This window comes from Pelobates fuscus, chromosome 2 (assembly GCF_036172605.1).
Source record: "Pelobates fuscus isolate aPelFus1 chromosome 2, aPelFus1.pri, whole genome shotgun sequence".
Classification (NCBI taxonomy): domain Eukaryota; kingdom Metazoa; phylum Chordata; class Amphibia; order Anura; family Pelobatidae; genus Pelobates; species Pelobates fuscus.
The window spans coordinates 284,140,694-284,157,226 of record NC_086318.1 but is presented as its reverse complement, the minus strand read 5'-3'; the positions used below and the strand labels follow the sequence as shown (position 1 = coordinate 284,157,226).

Sequence of the window (16,533 nt, the reverse complement as noted above, 5' to 3'; positions counted from 1 at the left end):
AATCTCTTACTATATATTGTGCCCCATTCTAATGTGTGCTGTAGCTTGTAATTTGCTCCTTCAATGTTTTGAAATTCCCTGCATTATAAAACCCAGTGAGAAGCAGAAAGAGAGACCGGCAGAGCTTCCCCTCTGTAACATTTCTCCTCTCCTTGCAGTCTGCAACCACTCCCCCCTCTGTTGTTTCAGCAGAAAGGGAGGGGTTGGAGGACAGAGAACAAGCAGGGGAACTGAAGCTTCTTCCAAATCACATGTCCCCAGCAGTAGCTGATTGCTGGCTGATTGTTGCTTGAGGAGGACGGGGGAGATTTTTTCTCTTGCAGAAACACCAGGGCACTGTATGCTAATAACTAACCTACTCTGCATTCAAGTTTCCACTCATTTAGAACACCCCCTCTGCCTCCCAATCCAAAGATTCCAAAGGAAAAGATTCCATTCCATGTTTTCCATGTGATCTGGAGTAATCAGAAAGAAGTGGATAATGGTTGCTAGAGCCTCTCTCAATCCATGCTGGGCCACATAGATTCAGCCAGACGTGTATGTACCTATATCCGGGTTAGAGAGGAAAAGACACTGAAGCTGAGAAAAGTTTCTATTTAAACCTTATCAACAGCAATAAAGCAAGCAAACTTCAGCATGCCGTCACACAACAGGAACATATACACACCGCGACAATCACTGGAGCTTTTTGTGTGTTTTTATTGATTTCTTTTCTTTCAACATTCACCTGGAGTGAACAAGGGTTTGCATTTACTTTTTTTGTTGAAAGACTCATTGTTGCTTGCTTGTCTATATTTTGTTTTCTTCCCTTGGAATTTGCTTCTTATCTTGTGCTGTGATTTTTCTTCAAGGAAAAAGCTTATTAAATATTTTTTTTGAGAATTCTGTTTGTTTTTTTTTTGTTGCCACTGGGATTGACTGAGATGTTGCAATGATCATGGCCGCGCAAGTGGTTTCAGCTGCAGCTCCTACCACCAAGGCTAACAATAAAGGAAAAAACCAAGGTCTCCCTGGACTCAATCAGGACGTAAACCCTGGAGGTACTGCAGCAGGTTCTGGATCTATCCCTGGATTAGCAGATGGGGTTCCTAACAACAGCATGAACAACAATAGTGTGGATCATCTCCACCACCACAATCTTCTGCACCACCATCTTCACCACCACCACCATCACCACCATGAAGTGAGCATGGTCAATGCAACCTCATTATCATCCTCATCTTCTTCTTCTACAACTAATAATACCAACAATAATAATAGCAGCAGCAGTTCTTCCGACCCAGGGCCGAAGGAAGGGAGGAACTCTGCAGTGTCCCCACATTATCAGGGTATGGAGCTGGGGGGTGGTGGTGGGATCCCTAACCACAAGCTTAAGGGTGGTGGGGACTATCATGCACCCATTGCTCAACCACTTCATCACCATGCCCACCACCACCCCCAGCAGCACCCACCCCACCATGCACCCCAGCATCTGCAACAGCACCCTCCCCACCACCCCAGCCATCCACCCCAGCCACTCCACCAGCTGCAGCCTCAGCAGCAACTAACGGGGGCAGCACAGCAGCCAGCCCCGAATAGAAACAGCCCTGGAGGAGGCAGCAGCAGCGAGGCGTCAGACATGGAGAATCACCAGCAGCAGCAGCAGCAGCAACAACATGGAGGGCTAGGGGAAGAGAGCTGTAATAATAATAATAATAAGGCTGGTGCAGCAGGGAAGGACGTGGCTTTGGGCAATCAGGGCGACCCCCAGCCTAGGAGGGCTGGCAAGGCTGGGGACGAGGACGATGTGCAGGGCAAGATGATGGCTGGGGAGCCCATGGGTGGCCGATATGAGCATGCAATGCATGGAGCCGGGCAGCAGCACCCTGGGAATAACAGCAGCAATAACAATAATATTGGGGGCAACGGGGGAACATCTTCTTCATCGTCCTCCTCTTCCTCGGTGTCTGACTTTAATAGTTATTATGGCAGTGCAGCACCAGGCAGAGCAGGGCCTTGCTTTGATCAACATGGCAGACAACAAAGCCCTGGAATGGGGATGATGCACTCCGGTTCTGCGGCCCCCAGCAGCATGGACCCCATGCAGAACTCACACGATGGCTATGGAGGGGGCCAGTATGACCACTACCAGGGCTACAGCAGGGCCGCCGCTGCGGCAGGAGGGCCGGGGGGCTATGGCAGCCAGTCCTCTGGATATGGGGTACTGAGCTCACCCAGGCAGAGCAGCACGAGTGCCCCAAGCAGCAGCAGCATGATGATAGGGGCAGCAGGGTCCGGCAACCATGGAAAACCGCCCAGTACTTCCAATACAGGGGGCTTCCAGCGGTACCAGGGACAGAACCAGCACCCATCAGGGGCAACTCCTACCCTCAACCAGCTGCTGACCTCCCCCAGCCCAATGATGAGGAGCTATGGAGGGAGCTACCCCGATTACAGCCCCACTGCACCCCAGCAGCAGTCAGCAAGCACCCAGGGCAACCATCAGCCAGGAGGCATGGGTATGGGCAAAGAGATGGGCTCTCAGTATGGAGCTGCCACCACAGGCTGGGGAACACAACAAAGGACTCACCCAGCTATGAGCCCTGGGAGCACTGGACAGAGCATCAGTAGATCCCAGGTAAACACAGCTCACTCATTCTATCTTTAATAACACATCTATGGGTGTTCTTCAGTCAGAATCTTGCTTATATGTGTGTGTGTGTGTGTGTGTGCTTAGCATAAGTCTTTAGTTTTGTTGCTGCCTGTCCCGTCTACTTTTCATTTCCTTATAAAGGATTGCAGCCATTTGAGAGCCTGACTGGGGGAGGTTTTGCAGTCGTGTCGTTCTAAGCTCAGATTTTTAAGAAGTAGATATACATTTAAGAAAAGACACAATTGTCTGATTTTGGTATACGTTTTTATTTTGTTTTCATTTTTGGGGGGGAGGGGTTGTTGGAGGTATTGTGGGTTTAAGAAAAGGAAACTGTCCAGTCCTTTTTATTACCAGATACAGTCTTAAATCCCCCCCTCCCCTTTGTTAGTTATCCATTATTGAGAAAATAAATATGACCAATTGAATCCATCTGAAAATAGGCTAAACATGTTAAATCTTTGGTCATATTTGCTGACGGTCACAAGATTTGCTTTTGCTTTTACGTTCTATGTTCATCTCCTATTCTTCATCCCTTTTTATACTTCAATAAAACATACATAATATAATAATTATATTATGTACTTTTCACTGATATAAAAACGGCTTCAAACCTTGCAATGAAGTAATCATTTTGTCAGCATGGCTATCCTTCTATGGTGGAAATTTCCATTTGCTGTAGTCTGCACCCAGGAAAAAAAATGGAGGCACTCCTTTTTTTTCCCCCTTTTTTATACTTGGCAAATAGAGTACATTTCCAGAAATCGTGTTGTGTTTCTTATCAGAGTGAGGTGAAAAATGTTTGCTTTTTTATCATATACTTTCGTAGACTTATTTTTGTGTGGCGTATTAATGTTTTAATGGCTTTTGATTTGGTTTGATGGCTTTGGAGATTTTTTTTCTGTTGGGAAGTAAACTGCTCAGGATCACTAACATACTTCTCGCTAGCAACTTGAGTCTAAAGAGTGACTTGATCTCCAATGCAAGGTTTGGAATTTGAATTGTGGAGGTAAACTGGCTGTAATAGTCTCCAGACAGCTGCCTCAGAGTTGACATCTAATCTGCCATCTGATTGGCTCCCCTCTCACCATTGGGCATTTAGCACTGCTGATGTAAATAGAATTGCAGAGCAGTAACAGTCACAAATATTCTTTGTAACAAACACTAATATCGGAGACATCCACTTAAACAAATGCCTGCTTAGAACGCTGCCGTTTTTCCTTTTATTCCTAAAATCAGTTTATCATTGATATACCGTAATCAGAAAACCATAATAGATTTCTTGCATCTACATACAATAGTACCCATGGGAGACTGGATAACCCGTTCATGAGCAAGATGCAAATGTGTTCGTTTCGACTGAACATCTTAAAATTAAAAATGTTGATTCTTGTGTCCTGCTCACTATTATTGCTTGTTTATTAAGCTGCCATGTTTTTGCAAGATAGGGTGGGGTTTTGTTTCTAGAAATAGGCCTGTACTTATATTTTATGATGTTTAATTGTAATGGGATTGTTTTATTTTCTAATTCTCTATATAGGCCTAAAATCGGGATGTTCTATGTAGCAACTCTTTTCCTATACTGGTATATGTTGTATACTCAGACAAAATATACCAGACGGGTAGACTATAATATCTATACATTTTATATAATGTACAATATAGAAATTTTAGTCAAAGCCACTAATTGTTTTCTTGCTTAAAATAGTTTAGCAATTTTAACATAGTATTTTTGTTCAGTAAATACATTCTATTCACCTTGACCTGATTTATGTATCTCTCCCCACCCCCTTCACACACATACCCTTTGGTTAGAAAAATACATTTATTAGTATTTAAGGATTGTTCTTTTCACTCTGTGTATATTCTTTACAATATTAATACAGTGCAAAAAAAACGAATGTACTAACAATCAAGATTCTTTTTGCTTTATTCTTCATAATGTAGAACAGAAACAAAACCTATCTTTTAATCTATAAATTCGTTGCATAATATAAATAGAATTGAAGGTACAAACATGTCAGTAAAGTCTCTCTCTCTCTCTCTCTCTCTCTCTCTCTCTCTCTCTCTCTCTCTCTCTCTCTCTCTCTCTCTCTCTCTCTCTCTCTCTCTCTCTCTCTCTCTCTCTCTCTCTCTCTCTCTCTCTCTCTCTCTCTCTCTCTCTCTCTCTCTCTCTCATAATATGCCGCCTGTCTTCATAAAGGGCTAATAACTGTGTAATTCCTATTTCAAGAATGCATTGCTAAAAACTAACCTTGGAGTGCATTTATGTACAGGGGAGGGGTTAAAGTAATTATTTTACTTTTCCCATGTTATCAGCTATACTGAACATTGTATATTTTAAGAATATGTTTCTCCTCCTTGGTTTTTAGAATGTTTTATATTCGTAAAGAATGGTGCATCTCTTGTCTTTCTGAAGCCATTTTTGCTCTGTATATGATTTAACCTCTTCATTCCTAAATGATACCGACAATTGGAATGTTATGTGAAATCTTAGAAACCTGGCAATGTCGTTATGAGCTATGCATTATCTTTTTATGTTTTGTGTGTGTGTATATACTCAATTCCTCACACCATTCTTTTAGACAGAAGTAGTTTAATTATGGCTATTGACAAGCCATCAAATGGAAAATGTGTAGAGAATTCGGCCTCCTTGTCACGCAGAGCTCGGTATAGCTTGCGGGTAACTTTAATAATTTTTTTCTCTCTCTAACAGGCATATAAACATTGGTGTTGCTTGGACTTGTATATGATTTACACAACTTAACCAAAAGGAAATAGCTATTTTTTTTTTTCCCCCCTAATTTTAATACCTAAATTATTACTTGCTGGAAAGCAAGATGGCTGGTGCTGTTTACATATTCAATATATATATATATATATATATATATATATATATATATATATATTAAATATAAGGTTGTTGTACGACATCAACCCAATAGATTTAAAGAAGGAGTCCGAGCTGATTTGTATGGTATAATTGTTGAACCAAAAGAATGACTCTGAAATTTGGGCCTACATAGTAATCCATAAATGGTGGTGCAGGAAAACAAAATCTGGATAAAATAACAGCACTAGATAGCGTTACCAACCCAGGCAATTCTGAGTTTATCTATACTTGGACTATTTAAGCATAAAATTTGCACGGCTGTTTGTATCTTTCAACAGCTCATTGTTTAGTAAATGGCCCTCATTGTAAGCCAAACAAAGTTCGTATTGTATACCAGTAACAACCATTATTTTTATATTCATTTTAAAAGCTAGAAAATTGTACAAACCTCTTGTGTGTATTATCCTAAAATATAAATATATACTTTTTTTTTTTTTTATGACTGGTTGTTGGTATATATTGTTGTAGACATGCTAATAGAACAAGCTCTGTATATTATGTAATCCAGGCTTGTGTGTTTTGAAATCTGTTCTCCCAAAAGGAATTTGTGATATATGCAATAGCCGCTTTTCAATTATGCCAGTGGGGAAAACTGTGACAGCATATTTAGTGAAAATACATTGTCAATTACAGAATCACAAAACCACCAAAATATTAAATAGTAGTCAAACAGAATCAGGTTGGATGAAGGGCAGATTGGCTTTGAAGTTATATAGTCACAATTTAGTGTGCTGGGTTTATATATATATATATATATATATATGTGTGTGTGTATATATATAGTGTAGATTGGATTAGCCATATTAGTCTAGTAGACAAAATACCAGAGTATTGCAGTATGCAATGCTTCCCTTTTTTTTTTTTTTTTTTTATTGGACTAACATAATATTTCAAAGACATGCTTTGGAGAGTTTTCCTCTCTTCTTCAGGTATGAAGCAATACAGATTTCAGACACATCTTCTGCTATTTATGACACCCCACTCACTCCTTCCCTTTCTCTAACATCAGTTGTTTTTAAGTGTTAAACTCTATCAGATTGATCAGTATTGCTTCAGAACTGAAGAACAGAGGAAAACTCTAAAAAGCTTGTCTTTGAAATATTGTTAGTCCAATAAAAAAGGTATAATGGCATACTGCAATACTCTAGTATTTTGACAATATATATGTATGGTTCTCCTCAGTGTTATTTCTTGGTGCAAAGACTGGTTAAACTTGCCTTGGCATTGTGTGTCGCTTATTCTATTGTTGGATATATTTGAACGCTTGACACTGTCACATGTGCCCTTTGTATTTTACGTATTTGTATATGTCTTAGTTCCTGCTTTTTTTTTTTTTTTTTGTTCCTCTCTGCACCTTCCTTGTCAGTCTATTGATCAAAAGCTGTTATGAAAATGCTAGCATCTCTCTTGCATTTATAATTTTTCTATTGATTTCTGTATCTGTTGTATTGCATATATTTTAGCTCCTGGCCTATATATATGCTTACTGCTGACAGATTTTCTTTTTCTTTTTTTCTTTTTTCTTTTTTTAAGCTAATTTGCTTATTCTTTGCCTCTGCCTGTGTGGGTGTATTTTCAATGACTGCCTGGGTGTATACTGCTTTCTGCCAGTGTGTGTCTCTCTTCTTTTCTGAGTTTCTCCTGATATTTTCTTTTTTTTGTCCCTCAGTTTATCTTGATTGTTTCTGTTCCTTCTGTACTTCATATTCTTTAGTGTGTTCCTTTCACTGCATGTTTGTATGTTTAGTTTACATGTCCATATATTCATATATTTGATTTCCTTTGATATATCTTGCTCCACATGCCTTTTTTGTGTAAATTCAAATTTTATTTGTTACGGCAAATGCAAAGCAATTTGTATTTAACTAGGCTACCCTTTCTTTAGATATTGCAGTGCAAATGTCTACAATATATCATTAGAAAAGGTGTTGGCCTAATTCACTGTAAGCTATTTGGTGTATGGACTTTTGTGATGTTGCCATTGGTGTTTCATTTGTATGCTATGTATTTCATTTATGAAGATGTCAAGGTTGTTTCCTACCAGCTGCTGGTTTTCATTTTTCTGACTATAGTAATTGGCAATTTTCAGATTTATGGTTGGTTGTGTGTATATATGACTCCCTTAAAAGCAAACATGTTTATTTCCTACCTCTTTGTGTTGTTTTATTACATGTGCTGCAGTATATAATAAATTCTATCTTGATATGAGAGGTTATGAACTTATTATCCATTGCTAATTTTCACAATTTAATACAAATGAACGGTGCCAACAAACCAATGTTTTACTTAAACATGAAACTTAGTACCTACACTACAGAATATTCGAGAACTATGTCACTGCCTGTTTTGGGTTCCCACAGAAATGGTTTAATGTTTTTGATAAAAAATAAACTTAGGGATAACTTTGTTACAGGCAAGTCTTTTATTGCTCTTGAAGTTAAGCCTTGATGGTAGATAATATACTTTGTGCAAAGCTAAAAATACGTAGTTCAGCCAAATCAATTTGTCCAGAAAAAAACTTAAATGCGTTCATGTGGCGTTTCGGACAAATTGCAACCATGCGATTTGTTTCAGGAAAAATTATCCGCAAAAAAAAAATGTTGTGAAAACAGGCCTATCAGTATACTGCAAAATATATACATAATAGGTGCGTCCCCAACCTTAAAGGACCACTAGAGTGCCAGGAAAACATACTAGTTTTCCTGGCACTATAGTTGGGTCCCACTCCCGTGGCGCTGAGGGGGGAGGAAGGGGTTAATCGCTTACCTCTTTAACAGCGCTGGGCTCCCTTGGCGCTGGAGACTCTCCCCCCTCTTCCGTCATCGGTTGAATGCGCACGCGCGTGCATTCAGCCAGTCCATACGAAAGCATTCTCAATGCTTTCCTATGGACGCTGGCGTCTTCTCACTGTGTGAAAATCACAGTGAGAAGCGCCTCTAGCGGCTGTCAATGAGACAGCCACTAGAGGCTGGATTACCCCATTTGTAAATGTTTACAGAAAAAAGGGTTAAACCTAGCTGGACCTGGCACCCAGACCACTTCATTAAGCTGAAGTGGTCTGGGTGCCTATAGTGGTCCTTTTAATAGTCGTCCATAGCAGTGCCAGCAGGGGGAGTGCCTCAAATGACCGGTAGTCCCCCTGCTGCCTGAAATAAAGTTCAAACAGTATAAAATAATCTATACTTGGGTCATATATACACTCTGTCTAAGTGTATTTTAATATTTAATATATATAATCAAAATACACAGAATCATATTAATTAAATATATTATAAAATAAATATAAAAAATGTTATTTCGTTCTAACTGTATTTTGATAATCAGCATCTCCTCATAGAGATGAATTGAATCAATTAATCTCTATGTGGAAAGTTCAGTGTCTTCATGCAGAGGGAGGAGATACTGAATGTTTGGATGCATTTAGGCTGCCATGACCCAGGAAGGATCTCTAACAGCCACCTGAGGAGTGGCCAGTGAAGTTATCATTAGGCTGTAATGTAAACACTGCATTTGAAGGCAATGATTCTACTCACCAGAACAAATTCAATAAGCTGTAGTTGTTCTGGTGACTATAGTGTCCCTTTAATTTCTCACTTTTATTTTATATTTTATTCATATTAAATTACACTTCATAGCTAAATATGTGATGTTAAATGAAAGCCCTATTTCTCCTGAATAAAATTATATATAATAAGTGTGGGTGCACTTAATATGAAGGAGGTGAATTACGGTTGAACAGACATCTAGTCAAACTCCAGGTTTTATTTTGATCAAAACGTGTACATTTGGCTCAGTCCTTAAGGGGTTAAGCAGTTATGGAAAGCAAGTTTTGTAATTTATCATACTTTCCAGTCCAGTAGTACGGGTAAGTCTGTGTAATCAGAATCCATCAGTCACTCTGCTATTTTATATTTCTTTATTTTTGTGTAATATAATTTAAAAAAAAAAAAACTTTTTTAAATTACACAGTATAATTGTTTTTTACATAGTTTTACCTTGTATGACCCTGGCATTCTGTACCCAGTGGTGGCAGATAAGTAGAAAATATGTGCTATATGAGTTCCACTACAGTGTGCTAATTAATAGAAACCCAACGTGTAATTAAGGCTCCATCAGTCAATGTAATGGACATTGAACTAGTACCTTAAAGGGGAAATGTCAAATCACCGGAATTTACCTTTGCATAAACATATAACTTGTAAACTAATGGGCTTCACCAAGCACCATGCCCACTGTAATCTATCAGCATGTATAACATTGACAAATGGCACAGCCACCCTCTTTGTGCAGCCCAAGTCCACATCTCAGCCTGTCCTGCTGTTGGCTGCAGAATGGCGTGAAATTGCAGGTAAGTATATTGTTTCTCTAATCGTATTTGAGGGTTATGCCCTAGATGGAAGTAGGGAGAGTCTTTCTATTGTTTCATATTCCCCCCTTTTTTCCTTTTTTTTTTTTTTCTTTTTTTTTTTTCAAGTGGGGCTCATGCTAGTAAAGGTTATTATAATGAAAGACTGTGTATTAATAAAATGTTGTTTGTGGTTGCAGTAACCCTTTTTTCATTTTGCTCAATTTTTTTTTTTTTTTTGCATTATTATTGCCATTTATATAACGCCAACAGATTCCGTAGCGCTTTACAATATTATGAGAGGGAGGATGTAACTACAAATAGGACAATTTCAAGAAAACTTACAGGAACAATAGGTTGAAGAGGACCCTGCTCAAACGAGCTTACAGTCTATGGGAGGTGGGTTATGAAACGCGTTACTATTTTATAGTAAACATTTTAAGTGACCTCATAGTCCAGCTCAGATATGATACACTTCTGAATGATCATGACAAATGCAGAGAAGAAATTGAAATTTAGTTTTCTTTATTGTTTCTCTGTGTTTGTTTACAAGTGAGCTGAAATGGGGGTGCCCAGCTGCAGGTTAAGAGTTGTGGATTTCTACATCTACTCCATATTCCTAAAGCACTTCAACTTGCTGAGGTGCTTCAGAGCTTAACTTTGTAAAGTGAAAAGGTTGAACCATCCAAGTTGTTAGTGTGACAACCGGAATAGTGCTCCGAATTCTTTGGAAAGCAATGCTCCTCACTGAGAATCATTGAGAGAACAGAGCAGCATGCAGTAAGTAATTTGGGGCTCTTGTTGGGAACTATTTAACTAGTCGCCTCTGCTTTCCATCAGAAAAGAGTAAATTGATTTTTTTGGCATTTGGGGACAATTAAGAATACTGTGCTTTCACAGCCTGGAGGTAAAGTGACAATGCAAAATATTTTGTATGCAGTCTGATCATACCTAATTGAGTTAAAAGAACATTATAGTGTCACTACACTACCAGAGCCACTACATTAAGCTGTAGTAGATCTGACAACTATAGTGTCCCTTTAAAGGACCACTCTAGGCACCCAGACCACTTCAGCTTAATGAAGTGGTCTGGGTGCCAGGTCCAGCTAGGGTTAACCCATTTTTTTTTTAAAAACATAGCAGTTTCAGAGAAACTGCTATGTTTATAAATGGGTTAAGCCTTCCCCCAAAGCCTCTAGCGACTGTCTCATTGACAGCCGCTAGAGGCACTTGCGTGATTCTCACTGTGAAAATCACAGTGAGAGCACGCAAGCGTCCATAGGAAAGCATTGATAATGCTTCCCTATGCGACCGGCTGAATGCGCGCGCAGCTCTTGCCGCGCGTGCGCATTTAGCCGACGGGGCGGAACGGAGGAGGATCAGAGGCAGAGAGCTCCCCGCCCAGCTCTGGAAAAAGGTACGTTTTACCCCTTTTCCCCTTTCCAGAGCCGGGCGGGAGGGGGTCCCTGAGCGTGGGGGCACCCTCAGGGCACTATAGTGCCAGGAAAATGAGTATGTTTTCCTGGAGTGGTCCTTTAAGAATTGCTTTTGTCGTTGGCTCCAAGCATTTTTAGTTGGCTCCTAGATTCATGTATGCATCTGTGAATGTGTATGTGTTAGAGCAATCTTTGTAATATACTAATGCTTTCTGTAAATGTTGAGACTGTGTGTGTGTGTGTTTTTGTATTATCTCAAAGATTGTAATTACCCATAACAGTATACTGAAAACTTAGTTCTATGCAACTACTGCAGTCTATGGGCTGAGAAATTCAGAGTGATAGTATTTGCATGTTCTCCTTGGCACCTTGAATGTACACATATTCTATAGAAGGGGTTTATTCACATAAGGAGACAGAGGAGACCAGGGAAGTAAAAGTTTTAGCGATCTTTAAACAAGCAACATTGAGATCTATAGGTGTGTTTGTGTGTATATAAAATATTATATTTTTATTCGTTCTAATTTGACCTGAAATATCAAATTCCTGGTTTAGTAAATACATTCTTTATTCACAAATCCAAATAATTCATGCTAATTTAACCCACTGCATAGCACAGATTAAAGTGGCTCATCAAATGATTCAGGTCAAATTATTTGACCATTAAAGCAAAATAAGCCACATATGAGAAACTTTTATTTATTTTAATCTGGTTATCTGATTATTTTTACGTCCACTTAGAAAAAGCAGTTATTATTTTTAACAAAACCTAGTGGTAGGTTGTTGCTCAGACAGTATTTGAATAATTTCTACTGAATAAAACATCAATTCAATATGGAATCTTAATAGTAGTTGCAGTAATTGTATAAAAAGTGATGTCTATTTTATCCCGAATTTATTTTCTTAAGAAGTGTTTTAAAGTGATTGTCTTAATACCAAATAATTTATTACCAAAATCAGACTTATGTAGGTTTTATATAAAATATAATATGTAGTTAACTTTCCTATCCTAATCATATAGACAGAACTGCACTATAGTAATATCTTTAATACAGTGCTGAAATAAGATATGCATAAATATTTCTTGATGTTGAGTTTATGTATTTGTTTTTTACTGGAGCAGTTCCATTCTTAACCTCTTACACTGAAGTGCTGTGACCTTCACATATGCAGATTAGCCATGTGTCTGTCTGAATGGAAAGTAGCTGGCTCAGGAAGAGAAGGTTTTTTTTTTTTTTTTCCACTGCAGAATCTGACAGCCATTCATCCCTGACCTGGGCAGAGGTAATAAAAGGAAATTGGATTCAAATGGAATGCATGCAGATAATACTGAAGAAAGCAAACTACAATAGGAGCAGCTCCCCATCTGGTTACAAACAAAATAGAGTGAGATCTGATATTAACCTCTTAAGAACAGAGACCACTTTCTAAATTCTGAACCTAAATAAAACCTAGAATAATTCAAATTAAATAGTAATGAAGTGTAAAAATGTAATACATTTTTTTCCTAATACAGTGTTGCGGTTTTTTTTTTCCCCCTCTTTCTGTGAATATCATAATACCGATTAGGTTTTAGTGCAACAAAACACATGTATATGCTGTGATGTCCCATGTGTACAACTATACCCCAGGTTGAATGTTTTGAGAAATTACAGGGCAAATGATGGGACCTGTCAATTTCTGTCTCTTATATATGGAAATCTGGCAAAAAGCTTTTCTTGGTGTATACCTCATTTGAGACAGTATGGCAGCCTAGGAAAGAAATTCTTCACCATTATGGGATAACCAGGGTTTTCTAAATTGGGAATTCTGAGTGAGTTTGTTGTAGCCATTATGTCACAAGTGCTGGTCACATTTAGTGATTGTATTTTTTTTATCTATGCCTTTCTGCACAAATTGATTTCATTTTCGCAGGAAAGTTCTAAATCCTAATATGTGTTTGCAATAAACTAGGGTAAAAAAGACTAAAGTTAATAAAGTTCAACATTTCAAACTGATTCTTCCATTGATGCGAAAGATCCTAAAACGTGCCATTCTCTTAGAATTTCTCCACAGTATCCAGTTGAGTTAATAAAGCTCTATTGTCGTTTATCTTGGCTTTTTTAGCATTGAATTTACAGCTTCCTTCAAAGTTCTCCACATTTCCCAGCTTAGTGAATAAATCCTGTCATCCTTGTTAAGGAACTGAATATGTATTGCCAGGAAAGAGGTGGGATACATTTGAAAGTTATGGAAATGTATTTTTTTTTCTTTATCTTGCATATAATACAAAGAAAATGCTGTGCACATTTTTTGTGTGTGTGTGTGTGTGTATGTGTGCATATATGCATACACACAGTTGTAGTCAGAATTATTTACAGGCTTGCAGCTGTTTGCAATGAACAAATCAAACAAAAGCTAATGAAATGGTCAAGAAAATGCTTCAAATGGTTTCCACAAATTCAACTGAAAATGCAATTTAGAATTACAACTGCACAAATATGCAAAACCGGTGTTGTCTCAAGCACAGTTGAACAGGAACACTTGAAATACCTGAACTGGCTAGGGGTTTGTTGAGTGTCACGTTTGAAAGGATGTTAAAATAAAAATATGGCAAAAGGATGGTCCACAAAGTTAAGGGAAGAGGTAATCTGCTTCACAAACAAGAACAGAATACAAAAAGATAGCGAAAGCACTGAATGATCCTAGAGTCACCGTTGGAAGCATAGCTTCCAAGTTCAAAGTTGAAAAGAACACTGCCTACAGTTAAGCATGGTGGTGGTTTGGTGATGCTCTGGGGCTGCTTTGCATCCTTTGGCACTGGAAACCTGCAGTGTGTGGAAGGCATGATCTATTCATTGAAGTATCAGGAAATCCTAGGAGAAAACACCATGCTGTCTGTGAGGAAACTGAAGCTTGGGCGTCATTGGTCCTTCTAAAAAGACTATGATTCCAAGTATACGTAAATTCCACCAAGACTTGGTTGCAGAAGTAGTCCTGGAAAATTCTACAGTGGCCATCACAGTCACCTGACTGTAAACCCAGAGAAAATAGCTGGTTAGATTTGAAGAAGGCGGTAGTATGAAGCAAACCGGAGAATATTCCTGAACTGGAGGCCTCAGTAACGCTGAGAAAAAGCTTGTGTTTGGCTATACATCTCATTTGCACCATGAAAGGGTTGCATCATTTTGAGATTGGAAAAGTCATAAGTTGCATTTTCAGTTAAATTTGGGGAAACCACTTGATTCATTTGTTGTGTTGAGCTATTTCAATAGCTTTTGTTTGATTTGTTCATTACATAGCTGAAAGTCTGATGGTTTTAATTATTTTTTGTGTGTGTGTGTGTGTGTGTGTATATATATATATATATATATATATATATACACACGTGTGTGTGTGTGTGTATAAACAAATTTTACATTTTAATCAATAAGAATTTTCTATTGTTGTGGCACTCCGTTCAAAAATGATGACAGCACTGCAGTGACAGCTGACTGTCTCTCGAGAATCTGTTTCACCTGAGAGGACCAGTGATTGGAATCAAATTAGTATATTGTTTCAGGTGGGATCTTATTAATAACTTGCCATAAATATGGAGATTTATCTTTTTTATTTATTTATTTATTTTTAAACTCCCACGTCAGTTGTATGGCAAGCCACTAACTTGAGTGCTTAAATTACTGATTTTCAACACTGTAAAAAAGATGTACAACAAATACTCAATAATAAAAAAAAATATATAGATTTTTGTTTTTTGCATATTGAGCTATCTTACCTATTTCATCTTGGAATCCGGTTTACAATGTTTTGAAAAAATAAGCAGTGAGTTTAATTCATTGTAATCACGATCATGTAACCCTGAATAGTCGGTTTTCAATGTTTTTATTTCAATTTTGCACATTTATTTCTTCAGTTGTTGTAATAGTTTGAAAATTTATTTTGTCAAACAGATTTAGATCACATAATCAACAGAACATTTATTGATATAATGGCAATACATTCCACAGCACTTTACAATTATAGCATGGGGATATTTGATGGGTAGTAATACATACAATTCATAGAAACAAGAGTTTACAATCTATGAGTATATACTTTTGTCATCTAAAAGTATTACATATTCTTGTTTATGAAAAATAATGGAAGCTGAGGGTCATCTTGTTATTATTACGCAGCATGATTACTGTGTGGTGTTTTTTTCTTTGGCGTGGTGTGTGTGTTTTTTTTTTTTTTTTTTTTTTTTTTGGTGGGGCAGGGGGATATATGAATCTGTGGAAGCACGTAGAAGTGTAGACTGTCTCACGGAAAGCTAGCTGAGACCCCATGTTAAGCAGAGGGATAGTTGAACAAGTTGGAGAATAATCCATTATTTTTGAGAGAATATAACCACTAAAAACTACTCCATTAGGGGAATTTATTCACCCAGAATATTTTTTTTGGTTTTGGTATACAAGGTACTAACAAAAAATTTAAACCACAATTATGAAAGGAAACATAAGCTATTCTCATTGCTTTAAAGGTATTTTGAACATCTTAAACAACCATGCTGCCTTCAGAGGATAGAAATGAAGTGCACATTTCTCTAATTGGCTATTGCCTCTGCTGCCTCTCCCCCTCCCCCCTCCTCTTATTTAAAGGAACACAATAGATTTAGGGGGGGGGGGGGAGAGAGCATACTTCCCAGATTTCTTGTCCGCTATGGACAAGTAGCCGAATAGCAAAATAGGTGAAAGCAAGGGAACTCTTCAGAACAAGGAATATTAGTTTCACTGCCAGATGCAGAGAGGTTTCCTTTTGCTGCCCATGTAGGTCACTTGTCTCCCTGCATCCTTCTTAAAACTGCAACAATTTGGGGAAAAAAATTGCTGCCATATAAGCTCACATTCTCACTCATGTGTCCTGTTGAGAGAGGCATCATTTATGGTCTTATAATCAATGAAAGTGTGCTAGTTCTGAACATACTGTATCACAAACATCAGGGTGTTATAAAAATTTGTTATGGAATACTAATGAAGAGTCACTTTAAAGGAGAACTGTCTCTTCACACAAATGAATAAAAACATTTTAAAAAAAAGTTAACCTTTTTGTCATGTGGTGCTCCATTTTCTCTGAAATTTATGGTCCAGATTTAGCCAATAACATCAGTCTACTTCAGTCCCAGCATGGCTAGGACACACTTTGCAAATGGAGAGGTGAAATGAAATTAGTTATTTCAATTTTCTCTATGTGCAAAGGACAGGGTTTAGAGCAG

The 16,533-nt window shown here is 38.1% G+C and overlaps 1 protein-coding gene across 6 annotated transcripts in view; it reads left to right on the top strand.

The window, feature by feature from the left end:
• Positions 1-217: 217 nt before the first annotated feature.
• Positions 218-16,533, top strand: part of ARID1B (AT-rich interaction domain 1B) — a 458,656-nt gene continuing 442,340 nt past the window's right edge. For all 6 annotated transcript variants that reach the window (XM_063443418.1, XM_063443420.1, XM_063443417.1 and 3 more), the window contains exon 1: positions 218-2,617. In XM_063443418.1, the coding sequence (XP_063299488.1) occupies positions 932-2,617 (1,686 nt within the window). In that variant the 5' untranslated portion in view covers positions 218-931. The remainder of the gene's footprint in view (positions 2,618-16,533) is intronic.